Raw genomic sequence first — 21,835 nt, 5'->3', positions numbered from 1 at the left:
TTGGCAATATTTAAGTACATTACATGACATCAGTTCACAATATATGTTACTGGTTTATCATTGTATTTGCTGAATTATTTAAGCTTAATTTTTATCATATTTAAGTTATGGACAATTATTATATGTTTACATTGTACTATCAATATAAAATTTACATTGTAGATTGGACAATATTGTACATGTTTGCATAAAAGTGTACAATATTGTACACATTTATTTAGAAATAATGTAAATCTTACCTTGATAATACAATGTAAACTAAGAATTTTCCTTTAAGTTATATTAATATCATGTTTTCCTCATGCTACAGTGTAGGAAAACTCCTTGAGCGTTACAGGAGACATGCAAGCAAAAAAGTTGTTGTCTGCAATAGTTCTGATCAAAAACAGGTTAGTCAAGATTTACCAGCTCTATGCAAAGTTTTTTAAGTATTATAAAAGAAGACTAGATAGTAGCCATCTCTTCCATGTTTTTAAAGGTCTCTACTTCTAGCCCAGAAAATTGAAACTTCAGCTTTAACCCAGTGCTACCATGTTGCTATTTCAGATTTAAATCCAGGAAAATCTTGAATAATTACTAGCTCAAAAACGTTTTTTTTTTTCATTTACATGTGTTAAAATTAGATTCTGACCAATGCATAATGGTGAAGCTTAATTTCAAAAAGAGAAAAGTTTACAAAGAGAGAGAGAGAGAGAGAACATTGAAATTTGAAACAGGAGAGAGTACATTCGAGGAATTTGCAAAAAACACATTTCGCCCACTCCAAAGTATGTAAGAAAGAAATGAGTTTTTCACGTTTGTGCAAGTCACACAAGGAGAATAAATTTATGGGTTTAAATTTATGGGTTTCTCTAAAGACACGTTTTCGTGTCCACATTTGCGCGTTTTCTCCTCTCTTTTTTTCTTCTTTCTTTTTTGTTTTTTTTTTTTTTTTTGTGCTGCAGCACGCGGGGGACAATTTTTACTGTTTATGTTACTATTTATAAATAGTAGCGATATATATTTGACTTTTCAGTCACTTTTCATCACACCCATGAGTCTTGTGCACTATTTACGAGACTCACAAACTTCACTTTTCAACAATTTTTTTTACTAAAAATTGGTCTCACAGTACTGTTCACACATTTAAAAATTATTTTGTTACAGTGTTTTCAGTTTTCAACAAAAATAAGTTGTATCTAAACGGACCCTTAAGTGAGGGTTTTTGAGTACTATAATTACAGAGCGCTGTGAATATTGAAGATTTTGCTAAATTATTGGTTTCACCCTGTTCTTTTTTTAATAATGTTTTTAATTTATTTCGCGCATAGACATTACTTTTGCCTAACAAGATGGTATCTGAACTTCACTGGCACAACAATTAGTAGCATTTTTTTGGTTTTCTATGGCAATATCCCATGTCGATTTATGGAAGATGTTGTGCATTGAAAGAAGGTACAATACTACAATGACACGTTAAAATCCATACTTTCTCTGCCTAAGATCCAAAACAGAGAAAAAGTATCTATAAAATCTATAACAAATCCCAAAATTAAAATGTGGTTAAAGCCATAAGATATGGAATTTGTAACAATCGATTACTCAAATAATTGGTAGACACATTTAATTACATAGTCAAGTCGTGTGTGTTATGATATAAACTCAAATTCTCACTTCCAAATTAACTAAATCTTAACCCAAACTAAATTCAAACCAAATTTATAAGAAAGAACCCATGATGGGAAATCAAAACATCAAAATGTATCAACCCAAAACAGAGCTTTAAGAAAGAATCAGAAATTCACCACAAAGATGGCAAAGCCAACAGTAAATCCACCAACAAAAAAGAAAAAAAAAAATCGAACACAAAGAGAGAGTAATCACTTTTTTGTTGTAGGAAAAATATAGAATGAATGGGAGAAATATCTATATGAAATTAAATATATATATATATATATAAAATAAGATGGAGAGAAGAAGAGTCAAAAAAAATGGAGATGAAGAGTTGGAGGAAACTAATGAGGAAGAAGAAGAGTTAAGAAATGGAGAAGAAGAGTTGGAAGAATTGTAAGATTAGCAAACTTAATTACTTAAACTCTATTCTTATATATTGTATAGATATTAATATTTCTTTATATTTAATATTAAAAAAAAGTAAAATTTTCAATAAAAAGAAAGGAAAAATTGTTAAGTAAAATAAGTGATATAGATGATGAGGTGGTGCAACATGAGCTTTGCAAAATTAAATGCAACACTTTAATTATTATACATAGTATAGACGTGCGCAAAAATTTTCATGGGCTTTTATTTTCTAGTCATATGTGGTTATTAACTTATAAACATTTTTCCTATATGTTTTGATGATTATTCTTTTTATGAAATTTCTCTCTTATTCAATAATATCCCATCATGTAGAAGTATGATGCTGAATGTTCTGATCATCAGACAGAAGCTAACCTACTGCAAATGATTCAAAGGTAAAATCTTTCGGGGTCCTCTCTAAAAGTACTGTCTGCACAAATTCTATGTTCCTCAGTTACATGACATATTTGGAGGAACCGTCTAGATGTGCTCCAATGAATCCAGCTAATTTACATTTATTTTGTGCTATTGGCAGGAATATAGAAGCACAAAACATTGAACAGCTAAACATGATAGAGCTCACGAGACTAGAGAAAGAACTGGATGCCTTATATATTGAAACCAGATTTCATAAGGTGAATCCTTACAAGCTACCTGTTAATTACTATTTTTTTTCCCCAATAAATGTATCAGTGAAATAGTTAAAGCCGTGATTTGTAACTAGTAGTGTTGAGGTGTCATCAAATCGGTAGGCACAGTTGAAGAAATCAAAGTAGCATAAAAATAAAATTTTGTTATAGATAGTTGTTGTGATATTCCAGATTGTGGGGATTGATTGTATGAGTGTGTGCCACACCAACATGTCCTAAGTTTTGCATTTAACGTGTACTATAGATCCATTTAGGCTATTCATGTTGAGCCCCAATTATAACTAATGCTTTGGGGCATAATGCAGATATAGCGCTCCCTTAAGTAATGACAAATGGTATTAAAGCCAACTTGATAGTCATGTAGTTAACTGAGGAGGTTTAGGATTTAAGTGAGGGAGATTTTAATACTTTGGATTATGGATGGAGGGAGGGGGTCAAGGTTAGGCAGCTTAATTATGCTGAATATTTGATTAAGTGTTGATTAATTGTACCCATTTGACTTCAAGTCCTATTTTCCTTATTCCTCCTCCCCCAACCTAAAAGGTGAAAAACTCAAAAAGAAATCTTTATATTCTTTTTAACAGATAAGAAAAAAGAAATTTTATTAATGGAGAGAATGTTTCTAGCTAATCCATGAGTAGCATCACATTGAAATGTGAAGCGTTGATCAAAGTTTACTGTTGGCATAATTTTCCAATTCCAGGGATGAGGTGGGTTTTGCAAGTAACCAAAGTATTCAATAGTAGAAAAGATGTTTGTGACAAACGAATCTTTGTTCATAATTGGTAGTCATTATAATTATTATAACTTTTGCAAATTTGTGACAAATGAGTATTAGTTCATAATTGTAGTCATGGTAATTAGTATAAGTTTTGCACTTACACACTATGCTCCTCTTAATACGTTAGAAATACTCAATATCTTCTTGTTTGATTGAATTGTAATTTGTTAATAATAATTATTATTTGGAATTGATAGTAGTTCTATTCCTTGTTTTGTTTCTCATTAAAAGATGCTAGAAAGACTCAGTCAAGTGTCCCTTGAATGAAAACCTTTAGTTCTTATGGGATATCAGATATGGAATTTAGCCTAAATGTATCTAACGTTTTTTTGAACTGTGACAGTAGTGTTCTTATGTGTAAAGATAAAGAAGCAAGAAAATCAACCTCAACTTTTAAGAATTTGTCAATCTGTCGTAGATTGATTATTGGTTTGGACGTGTGTCAATTTCCTAACTGGGGTATATTGAAAAGCTTATTAGAAAATGAGACTATCTATCTAGCTCCGAGAGAATTATTAGAATAAGAAACCCTCTCCCCAATTTTCTTATTTGTGCATGACAGACATGACTCTACTAGGATTTTGTTTGTCTGACAGACTTAGAGTTGTCTGTTGCGTTTCAATAATATTCAAACCCCAGACAGAATTGTTTATTGAGATTTACACAGCAAAAGTATCATCACAATTACAAAGTTTGAATACGGGAAGAACTATATTTCTAACGTAATTCTGTTTTTAGACTTTTATATAGCAGTATGTATATAAATAAATAAATAAAAGATTTATAAATTATTGTAGAACTGATGTGTGTTTATGTGTAAGTGTGAGTAGAAAAGTATGTAGTGAAACGTTTGTTCTTCTGTTGGAGTGTGGTGATACCGTCATACCAATGATTTATACATGCTTTTCCCATTCACTACTCTACTTCTTGTATGCAATCTTTCTAACTTTATCTGCTATATTGAATAGGAAAAACAGCTGAGTGCAGAGAAAACTCGCATGGAAGAGGTAAATAAAGAAACAATAAATCTTCGAGAACTTTACCAATTGTTATATAATCTGGCTAATCTTTTGCGTCTGTGTTATGGCTTCAGATGGCAGCAATGATCAATGAGAGCCCTGAGTTAGCATTACCATCTTCTGGATCTGAACTACAGGAGCTTCACACCCAGGAAAAACAGCTGAGTGAAGAAAAAGCTTTCATGGAAGAGGTAAATAAAGAAACAAATCTTCAAGAATTTTACCAATTGTTATGTAAGCTGGCTAATATTTTGTGTGTGTGTTATGGCTTCAGATGGCAGCAATGATCATGGAGAATCCTGATTTTGCATCAACATCTTCTGGAACTGAACTACTGGAGCTTCACACCCAGGAAAAACAGCTGAGTGAAGAGAAAACTTTCATGGAAGAGGTAAATAAAGAAACAAACCTCCGAGAACTTCACCACTTGTTATGTAGTCTGGCTAATCCTTTGTCTGTCTGTTATGGCTTCAGATGGCAGCAATGATCCCTGACTACCCATCTCCATCTTTTGGAACTGAACTACTGGAGCTTTACACCCATGGTATCAACTACGCCACTCCACTCCAACAGGGTATGCCCCATCTCTATTAAGTACTCCCAATATAGCTGCGTGTATCTGGATATCTTTGGTTTCTTATTGGACTGGTGTGATTCTCTTCTGTGGCCAAAAACACTTGTAATAATAATAGAATGATGTACTCGCCTATGCAGATACATGTAAAAGTTATGTAACTGTTAATCTGTTATATTGTTGGGCTTAGCAATTTTCTATGGATTGAGTTTGGGATTTTGTGTGATTGCAAATGCCCATGCAGTGTATTGCAGGTTTGAGTTATAGAGTTGGCCCTCTAAAAAATTTAGAGATAAAGCCGTCTACTAATCATCTCTCCCAAACCAACTGAAGTTTTGGACCTTAAGTATGTGTTTGGATTGCGTCTACAGAGGAGCGTCTTGCATTTGGCTTTTTTTTTTTTTTTTTTTTTTTGAGAAGTGCATTTAGCTTTTCCAGTAGGTCTCGTGCACTGTTCACAAGACCCACAAACTTCTTTTTTTAACAAAATTTCCATTAAAAATGGGTCCCATGGCATTTTTCACATATTTAAAAATTATTTTGCTACAATATTTTCCGTTTTCAGCAAAATAAGTGGTATCCAAACACACCTTAAGTATGACACAAATCTTGTGTGAATGCAAAATAATATAATTTGTTTTTTGACTTTGACACTCAGAGTTTCTGTGTTTTTATTTATTTCAGTCATTTTATTTTTCTAACAAAATCATTGAGTCCTATGAGTTAACCTCCTCCCTTGATATAAAGGGTATTCAATTCCAAGCTTCCAGTGTGATAATGAAATGCTTTAATCAGTTGAAATAATTGGCATTCATTCTTTGAAACTTGCCTTGTGACTGTACCGTATAGAATTTTGTGTTGCAACTTGTAGGCTCTGCTAGAATCTGATTCAGAAGTACTATAAAGGAAAATTTATGGATGAAAATATTTTAAAATGAAGAATTGTGATTGCAGCTTGTAGGCTCTTATGATAGTACCTAAACTAAGGGAAGTTTTATGGATGAAGATTTCTTAAAAAGAAGAATTTTATATTGCAACTTGTTGGTTCTTGTGATGGTATCTGAAGTACTATAAAGGAAATTAAATTTATGGCTGAAAGTTTCTTAGAATGAAGAATTTTATATTGCAAGTTGCAACTTGTAGGCTTTTGTGATAGTATCTAAATTCTAAAGTGCTGCTTGTTTGGTCAGGAAAATGAAAAAGGTTTGAAGGATAGAAAAGATATATGCTTTTCACTATGTGCTTAGTACAAAAGATAAAAAAGTGGAATGATAAAAAAAAAAAAAGTATATATTCCTTTGTCTGGTTAGGAAAAATAAAAGAGGGGATGAAAAAGGTAATATATCTAAATTTACTATTATGCCCCCTAATACATTAGAATTAGTAAAAGAGTAATTTTTCTCATTATTATATAATAAAAAAAATTATTATCAATTAAATTAGTAAAGATTACAACTATAAAATTGATCATATCACATTTACAAGACTAATACCATTATGAGTATATTCACACACAACTTTATCCATGACAACTACGGTCAAGAATAATGCAAGAAAATAAATCGTACAATAGTGAACCAAACCTCTTAAAATAATTGAAAACATTGTTTAGACCCCAGGTACGACTTACTATGTATTTTAAAAATTAATCAAAATCAAATCCAAGTAGTTAATTTAAAGAACAACATTATTCATGGATAAATTATGAACACATGCACACATATAAATGTATTTTTTCACGGAGTGAAAATCCAAACTATAAAAACACATTGTTGGACAAGCCCAAATCATTAAATCCACTATCAAGGTTGTTGTGGTATAAACTATACTCACAATACTTCAATGTAGAAGAGGTTAGACACTTTTTTCTCTTGCTAACAATTGTAAACTCTTGCCTTGTTCCTTCATAACCACTTGATGCCACAAAATGATCCATCAATTGCAAAACCGATCTCTTAGTCACTCCAAATCCTCTTGAAAATTTTGTAATGCCTTTGTGGTTTTAGCAACTCTTGCTACACAATGAAGGTGATCTTTCTGGATTTCTCAATCTTTCAAGGATGATCAATAGGAGAGGGTTGGAAGATAAAGAAAATGTTCTCTTTAAGTTTTTCATTTTTTTTTTCTATGGTCGTCTTCCTTCTCATGAAATTAGGGCATAAATAGGGTTTCATATATGTAGATTTTTGGCTTGATGTAGCTGCACAAACTATCGTGGAAGCGAATCTTAGAATTTCCATAGCAAGGACTTGGTTGAACAAGTGTCTAACAAGATTCTACCAAGAGTTTGTATCTAAGCTCGCATAACCAAACTTGATCCTGCACAACGGAAGTCTTCATTCTTGCACAATGAACAGAAACTTCAACCTTCAACCGTTATTTTCACAAATTACATTACAATTATAAAACAAAAAATTCAAATAAATTTGTCATGAAATTAGCCAAAACTCATAAATCCTAATAGTTTTATCCAAATGATTTTTCAGCGGTTTAACTTATTGCCTTGGATAACTAGCTTAAGACATGCATCTTACATTTTGTACAACAATTACATTAGTTTACAATTTTTTTTTATTATGTTATTAATATTTTTAATTTTGGTTTTAATCTTGTCCTGCCTAAACTGAAATGTTAACTTTGCCACTTATTCCACATACATCCAAATTTTCAAAGTAAATCATATCAGAATTTTAACTAACTTATATCTTTTGGCAAACCTCCTCCTCTTATATGGAGGGTGGTAATTTGTTGATTTGGTTAGGACCCTCTAGACTTAACTCTTCATTAGCACAAATTTGAAAAATAGGATGCGCTAATTTGTCATTAGTAGCAATTAAATACATGGCAAGTTTTAATTGGTGAAACATAAAGTGAAATACAAAAATGGGTCATGTGTTAACGGGTGTTTTCATGGGAAATATAAAAAGATGTCAAAATAATAAATTGTTTTGACATTTTTCCATAAAATATTTCTTAAAAAAAAAAAACAAATTTTAAAACCAATACGCACAAGACATTTGTTAACATTTTCCTACAAAAATTTAGAACAAAGGATTTATTCCTAAAGAAAATAATATGGACAATACAAAGTTCTATTAGCTGCAAAAAAAAAAAAAAAAAAAAAAAAAAAAAAAAAAAAAAAAAGGCATGTGAACAAAGATTTGTTGCTACGAGTAAGGAGCCACACAAGTAAAGACACTTGATTAAGCGAAATTTCATTGAATAGAGAAACAACAATCGACTTAGCGGTATAAACACACTAGCAGTATAGACTTAAGACTCTTCATGCATATTTGGGATCATTTTGCCTAATCCGAATCTAACACGAGCCAAGTAGCCATGATTATTCTCAAAAAGGAGAAAGAGTAGCCATGATTGATTGGACTAATGCCTCTTTACTTTTCACATTGTCTTTTTATATACTTGAGCATTTCTGTCTATAACCAGCGGAAGCACTTAGTTGTAGCCCAAGCCAATTTACTCGAAACTCTTAACTACCCTGCAAACATTTTACTGTCTAATTGATCTTATCATTCCAACTTTACATCTCTTGTGATTACCAAAGGAACATTAAAAATAAAAAATAAAATAAAATAAAATAAAAAAACTAATCTCAGATTTACAGTAACTCCATATTCATGCTAACTAGCTACTACGTTTTCAATGAACAAATTAAAGATGAAAGAAAAAAAAGAAAAATGAAATGGAAGCACCCGAGATATGAAGAAGATAGAGATGGTATGAAATGATCAATATTGATCATCCGGTGGTGATATGAACACCAATGGCAATGAGAAAGATGGTGATGAGTCCAAAGAAGATAATGGTGTGAACCAATATGGAGACCCCGCTAGTGCTCATGTTGCAGAAGTCCACCACTCGGCTGTGGCCAGGCAGCTGGAACAGTAGCCCTGCTGTCAACACCACAAATAGCACCATTGCTATCAATACCGGTCCCCAATCTGCCATCCCTTTTTCACTTTTCCTCTTTTCCAAAGTTTGTGTGTTTAAGATACTCAAACAGACTAGTATATAAAGTTGGTGAGTATGTGTATCCTGTTGTGTGGACTAGTAGTAGGGTATAGACCGTAAAACCGAACAGTATTTATTACATATAAACTATTTTATACAATTTTACACATACTTCTAAAAACAATTGAAATTGTGACTTGAAATCACAATTTTAATCGTGACTTCAAGTCATGATTTTAACTCTTTTTTGGATGTATCCAAAATTGTGTAAAATAATTTGTTGCAAATTTAACGCTATAGAATCAAAGCTTAAACACTAATTAGACCAAATATTAGAGCATTAGTATTGGGAAATGCTAATGCTATTCTATTTTACAATTCTAAAAACCCACAATTCTATTATACCATACAATTTTACAATACCTCTACATCCCAAAACTCTATTTTTATTAAAATATTATTTTTTAATATTTCTTTATTATTTCTTTATAATTGTCATTTTTTTTTCAGACCTATTTCCTAGGCTTTCCAACAGATTTTTTTTTTTTTTTTCCTCTGCTTCTCCCTCAACCTCTAGCAACACACAAGCCATCAACAACCACAGCCACGCACCAAAAACCTAAGCCACCGATTAGAAACCCATGCCGCCGATCAACCCATCAACAACCACAGCCACGGCACCAAAAACCCATCAGCCCATGCCGTCGATTTGAAACCCAGCCAATTTGAAACCCACCAGAGCAAACCCATTAAAAAAAATCATCACCGGAGCCACCATCGGAGCTACCGATGATCAATCCAACCAATCCACTGTTTTAAACCCACCATCAAGCAATCCCAGCCCACCAATCCAACCACAACCCAAACATCAGACCCAACCCACTTCATCCACAACCCACTTCAGCCACAACCCAACCACGACCCAAACACTGGACCCAACCACAACCCACAACCCCTTTAGGCACCGGTCACAGCAAAAAAAAAAAAAAAAAAAAAAAAAAAAAAAAAAAAAGTTACCACAGAACCGGATCACAACCCACCAGAAAACTGAGGCACTGTGATGTGTGATGTATGTTAAGAGGAGAATGGTGTTTGGGTCTGAAGAGAGGAGAGAGCAGATGAGAAACAGAGAAGGAAGAGAGAGAAAAGAACTGAAATAATGAGAGAGAGGAGAGAGAAATTTCGGAGGAAAAGGGGAATAAAAAAAATTTTTTTTTTTTTTAGAATACTGCTATAGTGCAATTCTAACTTTAGAATTGTATTGTAGCACTATTACAAAAAAAATTTGCAATAGTTAAGTTTAGCATTGTCTAATACAATGAATTTTAAGGCTTAAAATACCAAATTGACCTTAGATATGGCATTAGCATTCTTCAATGCTAATGCTTTCAGAATCCAATAGAAGTGTACGATAAAAACATTATAGAAAACAAGTTATGGAAAGAGGAATAGAGTTGCGTGTACAGAATTGATGAAGACAAATTGGAGTGTTGAAGGGACAAAAGAAATGATTCGAAATCGGCAAAATTAGAGCATTAGATTCGACGCCACTCTGATAGCTACACCATGGTCCTAGTGGTTGGCATCACGTGGCATCTTTCTTCTTTTTGGTCGGCTGAGTTTAATTATAATAATGTATGATATATATATATATATATATATAAGTAGATAAAAAGTTTACTGTCGTAAAATCAAAAGAGTAATTTAAAAGTATTAGAATCCGGTATATTGCAGAGTTTCTTATGATTGATTGGTACATAGTTCTTAGTTGTGTCCGTGACATTTGTTGAGTACGAAAGATTAAAGAAAAGAAAGAGATAAGCATACATACATACATACATACATTTCCGATTTGGACCGACCTTTTTTTAATTTTCGTTTTGTCTCTTTGCTCTTGGACCGACCTTGATTATGTGATCATGTTGTATGGATCTTTTGTTTGAAGTTGCAATTTGGGCCGAGTTGTCTGAAGTCCAAGAACAGCCCAGAAAAGAGTATTCAACAAAATATTGGACTTGTAGTGCTTTTAGTCTGAGCTTACAGTATGGTCTAGACTTTAGTCCTAGTATGGCCTTGCACATTGGAGACAAGGAAAAAGAGACTACAAAAGTTATCTAAATCTGTCTGCCCTGTCACCAACCAGTCACCCACAAATCCATAATCCATCATCATTTTTCTACAACAATTGTTACCATTTCCTGACTAGGCCCACAATCAATTCACAGGAGAGAGAGAGAGAGAGAGAGAGAGAGAGAGAGAACCAGTAGTATTAATTAAAGACCAACACAACAATTTTTTTTTTTTGGTAAAATAAAAAATATGTAAAAGGGGACTGTGATAACTCCTACGTGCTTAGGGGAAACACGAAGGAAGATGGGCACCAACTCACTCATTAGTGAAAATCAGGAAGACTCAAACCAAAGACCTAAGTCTTGTTGTCCCAAAGCTTGGCCATTAGACCACTTGCAACGTTGATGCCCATCAAATAATTATTCATTACTTCGAAATTACAGTAATTTGACATTTCATCCTCTTACATAATGCTAGATCCAATTAATAAAAATTAATAAAAATCATGGTAGAATCCATCATTTACTAGAGGAAATGAAGCCACGTTACCTGGCCCAAATAGGCTCCCCCCACCAAATTTTTTACTTTTTTTTTTTTAATGAAAGAGATAGATATATTGAAATTCTAGTGGATATTGGATAAACTATAACTAAAAATTAGAGATAGTGTGAAGTATGACTTCAGCGGTTTTTCCCCACTGACTAGTGCTTCTTTTAATGAGTAAAATGTTTTTCACTAATATAATTATACATTGTTGCTTTAGCTTACTAAAGATTTGTTTCTCCAAAAAAAAAAAAAAAAAAAAAAAAAAGCTTACTAAAGATTTGTTTCTCCAAAAAAAAAAAAAAAAAAAAAAGAAGAAGAAGATTTATTTAGTCCAACAAAATTAATTAAGTAACTTATAACTTTTAGTTTTTCTCTAAATAAAAACCTTTTTCAACGTAAAATATTTTTTAAGACAATGTTTATACGTTTTTTTTGTGTTTTATGAATCTAAAATTCTTTAGTAAACAAAAATACTTTCCCTAAAAAAAATTTAAAAAAAAAACTTTAGTAAAAACAAAAAAAATAACAAGTAAAAAATCAAGGCAAACTAAGAAACAAAAGACAAATTAAGAGTCTTCCAAAGATTGCTCTTTTTATTTTTATTCTTTATTTATTTATTTTTTTTTAGAGAGTTTCAACCTATGGCATTCACTCCTGATGATAGCTCTTTATTATCAGATCAAAATACCAATTAGTTATTGATATAAACGAGGATTGAACCCTAGATCTCTTATTCAACCATCAGAAATTTTTATTCTACATTAATATCTTCATCTATGCATGTCTAGGTGTCCGTATGCTTGTTTCCTTTTTTATCCCTTTCAAAATTTTGATGAGATAATAATAAATCTGAAGTATACATTTTTTTTTTTTTTATAATCTTCATCATTTTTTTTTTTTGGGATTGTGCCAAAATGGTTTGAAATGATTAAAAGATTAACAATTTATCAATTTGTTTATAGAGTAATTGTACTTATTCTTATTCTTTTTGTTTCTACTATAACTGCAAGCCAAGTATTGTAATCATAAATATTGTCAAAACTATATTTCATAATGTTAGGAAATTTAGACCTCAGTTGATAGAATTAACAAGTTTTAAACTCAAGTTGTTAATTAGATTTATTTTGAATAAAACTTGTTAAAACAAACAAACATCACTATCATGTTAAAATCTTGCAGGGGAAAAATAAATAAGACAAGATATAATGACCTAGGAAAACCAATGAAATAAACTAATTTCACAGTAAAAAAACCTGGGAGGAAACCTTTCCGAAAAGTAATCCACTAGAGTAAAGAAAAATTTCAAATCTAGTACAAAACTTTTGTCCCTAGACTCTACAATCCTTGTAGATGAACTTACAGCAAAAACCTTTTATCGCTTCAGAACCTCTAAACTCTTCAATATTTAAATGCCACCCTTTTTGATGTACGGATCCCAATACGTGACTAACCAAAAATGTACGACTCCTAGTACATAACTAACATACCAATTTAAAGAAGATGTTGGCTGCAAAGTTCTTCACTTCATCAACAATGAAGATCAAGAAGCATTTGGTTACAAAACTTTAAGGCACAAAGACGCAGTAGCTTCTTTCAAAGAGAATAAGGCATCGGTCATATTTTTCATATGTTCTCCCTATATTCTCTTATGTGACGATTTCTAAAATAAACTTTATATATGTTTAAGGTTATGAGAAAAGAAACCCTACACATACATGTCAGCATGGGCTAAAAATCAGATTTGAAAATCTGAATTTCATAATTCTCAATCGATTGAAAGGTGTCGAGGAGGTGTCAAGCCTATCTGTTGTGAGCTATCGAGGAGCTATCGAAGGGACAGAAAATTGCTCAATCGATCAACCTAGCTATCAAGAGGTATCGAGATTGCAATAAAAAGAAGCTAAAGAGCTTGATAGATAGCCTAGCTATTGAAATGTGTTGAAAAGCTATTGAACTTTAAAAAATCAGCACTTCTTCACTTGTTTCTTGGTCTAATCTTCATGGCTTCAATACTAAACTTGAACTCTTGTTCCTTGAAGTACTAAACTCATCCTAGATCTATCCAAATATAAGTAAAGTGCATTTTGTCAAATGATTAGCCAATTACGTAAAATATGTCCTTAACACATAACAACAACAAAAAATGATTTTTTTTTTTAAAGAAATATTTGATTTTGTACATTAAGAGAGAAAATACTCCAAATTTAATATAGAATTAATCATAGATTACTTTTAGGATTTAAAAGAATGCTACTGTTTGATGAATGACTAGTTTAGAATGTATTTAGACATAATTATTTTGTGTATTATCTTTTGTTTATATATTTTTAATATTAAATGCAGACTACTCTATTTTTCATAGTATATTTTTACCTTGAATTATAGGGTGTGTTTGGTAGAGTGGATTTTAAAGAGAATGGAAAAAAAAAAATGAGAGAAAATGATAAGAGAAAACTTTTCGGAGAGTGTTTGGTTGAAAGGAGGAGAGAGAAAAAAAATAGTGGGGTTCAGATATTTTCTCCCAAGGCCCATCAGAAAATTTTCTCCTCAAAATTGAGAGAAAAATGAGAAGGGAAGGGAGGTTGAAAATATGTGCAACTAGGTTGACCAAAATGCCCATGTGCACCATGTGCACAATGCACATGGGTATCCTTCTTGCCTTCTTCTTTTTTTTAGTCCAGTTGCTCCTTTTTTTTTTCTTTTTTTTTTTGTCCACTTGCACATACACAATTATTTTTGCTAAAAAAATGTGTTGCTTTTTTATTTTATTTAATGGAGACATAATTATAAATTTATACCAATTTCAATTTTCCATTTTCTCATTCTCAACCAAACAAATAAGTTTTATATCTCTCCACTTTTCCATCATCCCAACCAAACACAAATAGGAGAAAATTAATCTCATCTATCCTCCCACTTTTCTATCTCCTCCATATTTTCTATCCTCTCACTTTTTCACTCTTCTAGCCAAACAGACCTATAGTAATTTTTTTTTTCTTTAGTGATTTTTTTTTTTTTTAAATGGGTTATACTTTGGCCCTCAAAATTAAAATCATGTCTCCATCCCTGAAGGAACAGCACGTTGTTATTATATTCTGAGAGTACTCCGACTTGATTAATGCACGAGGAAATTTGCAATTCACTTTGCTTAACGGTCAATATCTTATGAGAAAATTTGCATACTGTTTTCGTTGTAATAGCTTCAACGCGTTCTTCACGTTGCCTAGATGATTAGCATAACTTTGTCACTCAGTCCTTACCCTACATGGGTCCAAATCCCCAATCTACATGCTACATATTAACAAAAGTAAACATCACTTATTGCCAACCTAAAGTCTCTGATTCGGACCTTCGGGTCCTCATCATATTTCTACCCAATAATTCTCTACCTACTTTAACTCTTTACTAGTTCTTACATTCCTTAATGCGTTCATTTTGCTTTTACTGTTAAAGATGTAATCCAAGCAAGGAAGCATTCAAAACACACGTAGTCTTGACACTACTTTTACACCTGCACTTCCTTTCCCCATTTTATTTCTTTTGATTTCTTTTTATAAAGATTCCACCTTCATCAATATCTAAAGCAAGGGAAAAGAAGCCTTGTAGTAAACAATTATTAGAAGCAAATGAAAGAGAAAGTGTTTCTTTCCCGACTCCATAAAGCAAACCCACTAGCCATAACATACCTTTCCTATCTCTTAAGCCCATTGTCTTCCTTCTCACTAAGTTTAGCATCCTAGCTTGACTCCTTCACCACCAAGAAAATAACTCTCATTGGTTCTCCTGCATATTAGGAGCACATCATTGTCTTCTCTCATTCATACTCCCAATAGAAATTTCCTAGTCTCCTCCATATATCTCCTTTTCATTTCAAGCAAGAGAAAGAGAGAGAGAGAGAGAGAGAGATGGGTGCAGATTGGGGGCCTGTCGTTGTCGCGGTGGTTTTGTTCATCCTCTTGTCACCAGGGTTGCTGTTCCAACTACCAGCAAGAGTAAGGGTGATAGAGTTCGGGAACATGTACACAAGCGGGATTGCCATTCTGGTTCATGCCATTATATACTTTTGCATATTCACCATTTTGGTCATTGCAATTGGCATTCACATACACATTAATTGATCTAAACTATGTAACTTTTCTTTGCGACTTTTCTAATTTCTGTTCTTTGTACCTTTTCCTCTTAATGCTCCTTACTAGTTACTTGGCTCCTTATTAAGTGTTATGCGGATGCCTAGTAGGTTTGGTTCACATTAAAAGAGAAATCCATAAATTGTCTTATTTGGTATTGGTAGTGTTCCTTTTTTAAAGATGCACTGAATCACTGATATTGGGTTTCAAATTTCAAACAAATTGTTGAAGTTTGTAGTGTTCTTTTTTTTCTAAATGCACTGGTTGTGGGTTTCAAATTTCAAACAACTCAATTGTCAAATTCTATCAAAACTCCGGGGGCATTAAGGCAGGGTTAGGGTGTTGACATGAACACCTGACCTGACAAGTTAAAGTCTACAACTACATGTTGGTCAAGATGTTCACATGAACACTTGACCTGACAAAAAAATTTTGAAGTAACATGGGTTGTAGACTACCTGAACACCTAGATAAAAATTTAAGCACATTAAAAATAAAATTTGATACTCCAAAATCTTGAGCCCTTGAAGATTGAACAAAAAAATTGTCCAAACAAATACAAATCAGCCCAAACAACAACACAAATTAGCCCAAAAACTTTACCAAAAAAAACCTAATACGGCAGAGAGTTTCCACTGTCCAGAGCAGCCATTTGAATTATAGTACTCCTTAATCCTTATTACTCTCTGGTGACTATGAAACTCTAGCCACAACCCCAAGTGCACTAACCTTGATTTGAGCCTTAAACCCAAATGGGTTCAGCTCTGATCCCTCAGATTTTTCAGCCATGAATTGGACCATCAAGATTTCAGCTAGTATCGCTTTAAAGCAAAACAAACCAAGCATACCCATGTTATAAAATGAGGGAAATACAAAACGAAATAAATGATTTGAATATGGAATACTATATTTAGAATTTAGACACAGGTGGATACCAATTGCCAAATATCTTTGGCTTACAAATACTCCAGTATGAGCTGGGGATAATACATTAACTATGTGCCACAAAAGTAATGAGGGGGAGGTGGAATTTGGGATTTGGGAAAGTTTTTGGCTTTTAGGGGTGAGCAGCGAGCATAGAAACTTGAATATATCGACGATTATTCAAAACAGACCTATAGTAATTTTTTTTTTCTTTAGTGATTTTTTTTTTTTTTAAATGGGTTATACTTTGGCCCTCAAAATTAAAATCATGTCTCCATCCCTGAAGGAACAGCACGTTGTTATTATATTCTGAGAGTACTCCGACTTGATTAATGCACGAGGAAATTTGCAATTCACTTTGCTTAACGGTCAATATCTTATGAGAAAATTTGCATACTGTTTTCGTTGTAATAGCTTCAACGCGTTCTTCACGTTGCCTAGATGATTAGCATAACTTTGTCACTCAGTCCTTACCCTACATGGGTCCAAATCCCCAATCTACATGCTACATATTAACAAAAGTAAACATCACTTATTGCCAACCTAAAGTCTCTGATTCGGACCTTCGGGTCCTCATCATATTTCTACCCAATAATTCTCTACCTACTTTAACTCTTTACTAGTTCTTACATTCCTTAATGCGTTCATTTTGCTTTTACTGTTAAAGATGTAATCCAAGCAAGGAAGCATTCAAAACACACGTAGTCTTGACACTACTTTTACACCTGCACTTCCTTTCCCCATTTTATTTCTTTTGATTTCTTTTTATAAAGATTCCACCTTCATCAATATCTAAAGCAAGGGAAAAGAAGCCTTGTAGTAAACAATTATTAGAAGCAAATGAAAGAGAAAGTGTTTCTTTCCCGACTCCATAAAGCAAACCCACTAGCCATAACATACCTTTCCTATCTCTTAAGCCCATTGTCTTCCTTCTCACTAAGTTTAGCATCCTAGCTTGACTCCTTCACCACCAAGAAAATAACTCTCATTGGTTCTCCTGCATATTAGGAGCACATCATTGTCTTCTCTCATTCATACTCCCAATAGAAATTTCCTAGTCTCCTCCATATATCTCCCTTTTCATTTCAAGCAAGAGAAAGAGAGAGAGAGAGAGAGAGAGAGAGAGAGATGGGTGCAGATTGGGGGCCTGTCGTTGTCGCGGTGGTTTTGTTCATCCTCTTGTCACCAGGGTTGCTGTTCCAACTACCAGCAAGAGTAAGGGTGATAGAGTTCGGGAACATGTACACAAGCGGGATTGCCATTCTGGTTCATGCCATTATATACTTTTGCATATTCACCATTTTGGTCATTGCAATTGGCATTCACATACACATTAATTGATCTAAACTATGTAACTTTTCTTTGCGACTTTTCTAATTTCTGTTCTTTGTACCTTTTCCTCTTAATGCTCCTTACTAGTTACTTGGCTCCTTATTAAGTGTTATGCGGATGCCTAGTAGGTTTGGTTCACATTAAAAGAGAAATCCATAAATTGTCTTATTTGGTATTGGTAGTGTTCCTTTTTTAAAGATGCACTGAATCACTGATATTGGGTTTCAAATTTCAAACAAATTGTTGAAGTTTGTAGTGTTCTTTTTTTTCTAAATGCACTGGTTGTGGGTTTCAAATTTCAAACAACTCAATTGTCAAATTCTATCAAAACTCCGGGGGCATTAAGGCAGGGTTAGGGTGTTGACATGAACACCTGACCTGACAAGTTAAAGTCTACAACTACATGTTGGTCAAGATGTTCACATGAACACTTGACCTGACAAAAAAATTTTGAAGTAACATGGGTTGTAGACTACCTGAACACCTAGATAAAAATTTAAGCACATTAAAAATAAAATTTGATACTCCAAAATCTTGAGCCCTTGAAGATTGAACAAAAAAATTGTCCAAACAAATACAAATCAGCCCAAACAACAACACAAATTAGCCCAAAAACTTTACCAAAAAAAACCTAATACGGCAGAGAGTTTCCACTGTCCAGAGCAGCCATTTGAATTATAGTACTCCTTAATCCTTATTACTCTCTGGTGACTATGAAACTCTAGCCACAACCCCAAGTGCACTAACCTTGATTTGAGCCTTAAACCCAAATGGGTTCAGCTCTGATCCCTCAGATTTTTCAGCCATGAATTGGACCATCAAGATTTCAGCTAGTATCGCTTTAAAGCAAAACAAACCAAGCATACCCATGTTATAAAATGAGGGAAATACAAAACGAAATAAATGATTTGAATATGGAATACTATATTTAGAATTTAGACACAGGTGGATACCAATTGCCAAATATCTTTGGCTTACAAATACTCCAGTATGAGCTGGGGATAATACATTAACTATGTGCCACAAAAGTAATGAGGGGGAGGTGGAATTTGGGATTTGGGAAAGTTTTTGGCTTTTAGGGGTGAGCAGCGAGCATAGAAACTTGAATATATCGACGATTATTCAGTCCAAAAAAAAAAAGGGTAATTGCGAGGTGACTATATTACATAGATTAGTTATTACATTGGAATAACTATTCTTTAAGTTGAAGAATAGCTATTCCTCTTTAAAATGGATGTAATATCTATTCATTAGTGCATATAATAGGTTTTAAAATTAATATATTTCCAAAAATATAAAGTTTCCTCATACACCATCATGTACAAGCTTTTCATATGTAACAATCAAACTTATGAATAGTAATAGTTATTTCATTACAATGTTTTCTATTCCCAGTAATAAATATTATTATTTCTAATATAATTATTACTATTCATAAGTTTGGTTGTTACACATGAAAAACTTGTAAAAGATGATGTATAAGGAAACTTTATATTTTTGAAAATATATTAATTTTAAAACTTATTATATACACTAAGGAATAGCTATTACATCCATTTTAAAGAGGAATAACTATTCTTCAATTTAAAGAATAGTTATTCTAATGTAATAACTAATTCATGTAATAAAGATGCAACCAAATGACCGAATTGATATTACACATGAATAACTATTCCATTACAGGAGTTATTATAACGTACCAAACGCACCCTTAGTGTTTTAACTATTAGTGCTTTTTTTTTTTAATAATAATAAACACTTTATTGAAACAGAGAACACCCAGAATAACACCTAGAGAACTGGGCCTAAGACTGTCTCTATCCAAAATCCAAGGGCTGGACAATTGGAGGCAACAAGAAGGAGATGGGGACCAGCCCAATTCAAAACAAACAAAAGGACAGCCCACTAAGCTAAAAGATCAGCAGACGCATTGCTCTTCCCATACACAAAAGAAATATCTACATTTACAGAAGATATCCAAATTAATTGTTAGTGGTTTGACAACATTATTTAATTTATTTTGTATGTATTAATTGTTACTCTATTAGTGCATGCTTTAGTCTTTAGCTTAACTAGCCGCAGATCCACGCGATGCGCGGAAAAATTTAATATGATTATTTTTTATTAGATAATTATTGAATTAATATATTAGTTTGTATATTTTTAAAAATTCAATGTGTTATTTGAAATTATGTTTTAAATTTGAAGTTTTTTTTGTAGTGTAACAAAATATATTTTGTAGTTAGGTATTATATATAGTGAGATATGTATGAAAACACAATGCAATATATATATATATATTTTTAAATTGATAGTACGAGAACTATTAGACTAAGTTATAACTATGTATACTTTGTTTATTACTAAATAGATGTATGTGATTCATTTCTTATAAGTATATTTTTCTCCAAAACATATATTTGCATCGATCTCTTTCTTCCTCACAATTGAAACTATAGGGTCACGATTTGTAGTCCAAGCCCAAAAGATGTGGGATGTGAGCCCAATAAGCCCAATATAATAAATTTGTAAAGAGTGGGTGATAGAGCTGAGCTATTTGTGAGTTGGACAACGGCTAGTAAGGATTTAAAAGATGAATAAGTACAAAAATACATGTAAAACTCGATGAAATTAGTGTCCGAGGAGATGAACTATCACTTGAACCACTGTTCCTAAAAGCTAATATAGACCTCAATGCTACAGTAATTCTTTTTCTCTCCTCTTTTTCTATCTTTTCAAATCCCCCTCTTATGAGAGGTCTTTTACATTATATAATTTCCTTTAAGACCATCTTGATCGTACACTTGTTAATCATCTAAGTCTTCACTTGAGTATATGTCCCTTCAGGCATCTTCTTTGACTCTCTGTGAATGGTGGTGGTTGAGATTACACTGTTCAGGGGTCTTCTCCACATAAATACGGCCAAAAAAGTTGCTGCAGTGCATTTAATGCGGTGGTAGCAGCTTTTCTTTTAGATATTTCTGTATTCTTATCACCTTTGTACGTGTCTGAAGTTCATCCTTATCATTGGAACTTCCTAGAAGGTCACCTAAACCGCCCAAGTACCTGCTTGACTGATATTCATCGTATCCGAGAAAGGGATACTCCTTGGACTATATGCTTCAATTCTTTTCCTCCGTGATTCCCAACTTTGGGGCCTCCTCTGATCATTTGCTCCTCCTCGAACATATCCACATCCTTGAATAAGGCCCAATGCCCAATATACAAATTTGGGCTCTCATCCCCACAATAGCCCCTCAAAATTTTAGTTTTTCCCTCACATCCGAAGAGAAAAAATGAGATTTTGACCTGCCACAGAAATGAGGGCTAAAAATGTAAAAATACCTAAGTTTACACGTGTGGGAGCATAGTTTTAGGTGCTTCATCATTGCTACTGACATTTCGAAATTCACGAAGTGTCATTAATTGCTCCAGGCGACGCTGTGTCTTTGACATCCAACGATAAAACATTAATCCAACGGATGAGATTTTTCCTCAGGGTTTGGGCAGGATAACTCCCACTCATTTTTTGCCCCTATATAAAGTTTCAAAGGAGATCATTTTTCCTTTACTTCACAATCTCTCAGACTCTGTAGCAAACTCAAGCATTCACACTCACAAAACCCATTGAATCATCGAAATTTTATTTCTTTAGAAATCTTTGCAAACCCTTCTGTAAATTTCAAGGATCATCTTCCACTGTAGTTCATGTAAGTTCTACCTTCTTCGAACCCTTCTTTTTCTCCTCGGCCTTCAAATTCTTATTTCCCAGCTATCGT

The 21,835-nt window shown here is 33.0% G+C and overlaps 4 protein-coding genes and 1 long non-coding RNA gene across 5 annotated transcripts; 3 read left to right on the top strand and 2 right to left on the bottom strand.

Moving 5' to 3' along the window:
- Positions 1-275: 275 nt before the first annotated feature.
- Positions 276-5,311, top strand: LOC111984906 (uncharacterized). The gene is made up of 7 exons (XM_065775471.1): positions 276-389; positions 2,395-2,456; positions 2,597-2,696; positions 4,461-4,499; positions 4,586-4,702; positions 4,786-4,902; positions 4,986-5,311. The coding sequence occupies exons 1-7, from the start codon at positions 291-293 to the stop codon at positions 5,103-5,105; spliced, it is 654 nt and encodes a 217-aa protein (XP_065631543.1). The 5' UTR covers positions 276-290; the 3' UTR covers positions 5,106-5,311.
- Positions 4,254-4,844, bottom strand: LOC111984907 (uncharacterized). Its single transcript, XR_002879981.2, has 2 exons — positions 4,736-4,844; positions 4,254-4,651 (listed from the first exon to the last, which is right to left on the bottom strand). It is a non-coding gene; the product is annotated as an uncharacterized LOC111984907 (long non-coding RNA).
- Positions 5,312-8,580: 3,269 nt separating the features above from the next.
- LOC111984919 (uncharacterized) lies at positions 8,581-9,179 on the bottom strand. Its single transcript, XM_024016540.2, has one exon. It carries the CDS (start codon positions 9,052-9,054, stop codon positions 8,845-8,847), a length of 210 nt encoding a protein of 69 aa, XP_023872308.1. The 5' UTR covers positions 9,055-9,179; the 3' UTR covers positions 8,581-8,844.
- Positions 9,180-15,117: 5,938 nt separating this feature from the next.
- On the top strand, positions 15,118-15,957 carry LOC111984916 (uncharacterized). The gene has a single exon (XM_024016536.2). The coding sequence runs from the start codon at positions 15,579-15,581 to the stop codon at positions 15,789-15,791; it is 213 nt and encodes a 70-aa protein (XP_023872304.1). The 5' UTR covers positions 15,118-15,578; the 3' UTR covers positions 15,792-15,957.
- Positions 15,958-17,378: 1,421 nt separating this feature from the next.
- On the top strand, positions 17,379-18,231 carry LOC136061082 (uncharacterized). The gene has a single exon (XM_065775446.1). The coding sequence runs from the start codon at positions 17,853-17,855 to the stop codon at positions 18,063-18,065; it is 213 nt and encodes a 70-aa protein (XP_065631518.1). The 5' UTR covers positions 17,379-17,852; the 3' UTR covers positions 18,066-18,231.
- The last annotated feature ends 3,604 nt before the right edge of the window (positions 18,232-21,835 follow it).

This window comes from Quercus suber, unplaced genomic scaffold (genome assembly GCF_002906115.3).
Source record: "Quercus suber isolate HL8 unplaced genomic scaffold, Cork oak 2.0 scaffold_112, whole genome shotgun sequence".
NCBI classification, from domain to species: Eukaryota; Viridiplantae; Streptophyta; class Magnoliopsida; order Fagales; family Fagaceae; genus Quercus; species Quercus suber.
The sequence above is the reverse complement of the archived record's forward strand: the minus strand, read 5'-3'. Positions and strand labels throughout refer to the sequence as shown.

What these genes read in the sequence shown, in the direction of transcription:
- LOC136061082 (XM_065775446.1), top strand. Translation starts at nt 17,853, where the DNA reads ATGGGTGCAGATTGGGGGCCTGTCGTTGTCGCGGTGGTTTTGTTCATC.
- LOC111984916 (XM_024016536.2), top strand. Translation starts at nt 15,579, where the DNA reads ATGGGTGCAGATTGGGGGCCTGTCGTTGTCGCGGTGGTTTTGTTCATC.
- LOC111984919 (XM_024016540.2), bottom strand. Translation starts at nt 9,054, where the DNA reads ATGGCAGATTGGGGACCGGTATTGATAGCAATGGTGCTATTTGTGGTG.
- LOC111984906 (XM_065775471.1), top strand. Translation starts at nt 291, where the DNA reads ATGTTTTCCTCATGCTACAGTGTAGGAAAACTCCTTGAGCGTTACAGG. An exon ending in AGAAAACTCGCATGGAAGAG is followed by an intron (nt 4,500 to 4,585) that starts GTAAATAAAGAA and finishes TTATGGCTTCAG; the next exon opens with ATGGCAGCAATGATCAATGA. An exon ending in AAAAAGCTTTCATGGAAGAG is followed by an intron (nt 4,703 to 4,785) that starts GTAAATAAAGAA and finishes TTATGGCTTCAG; the next exon opens with ATGGCAGCAATGATCATGGA.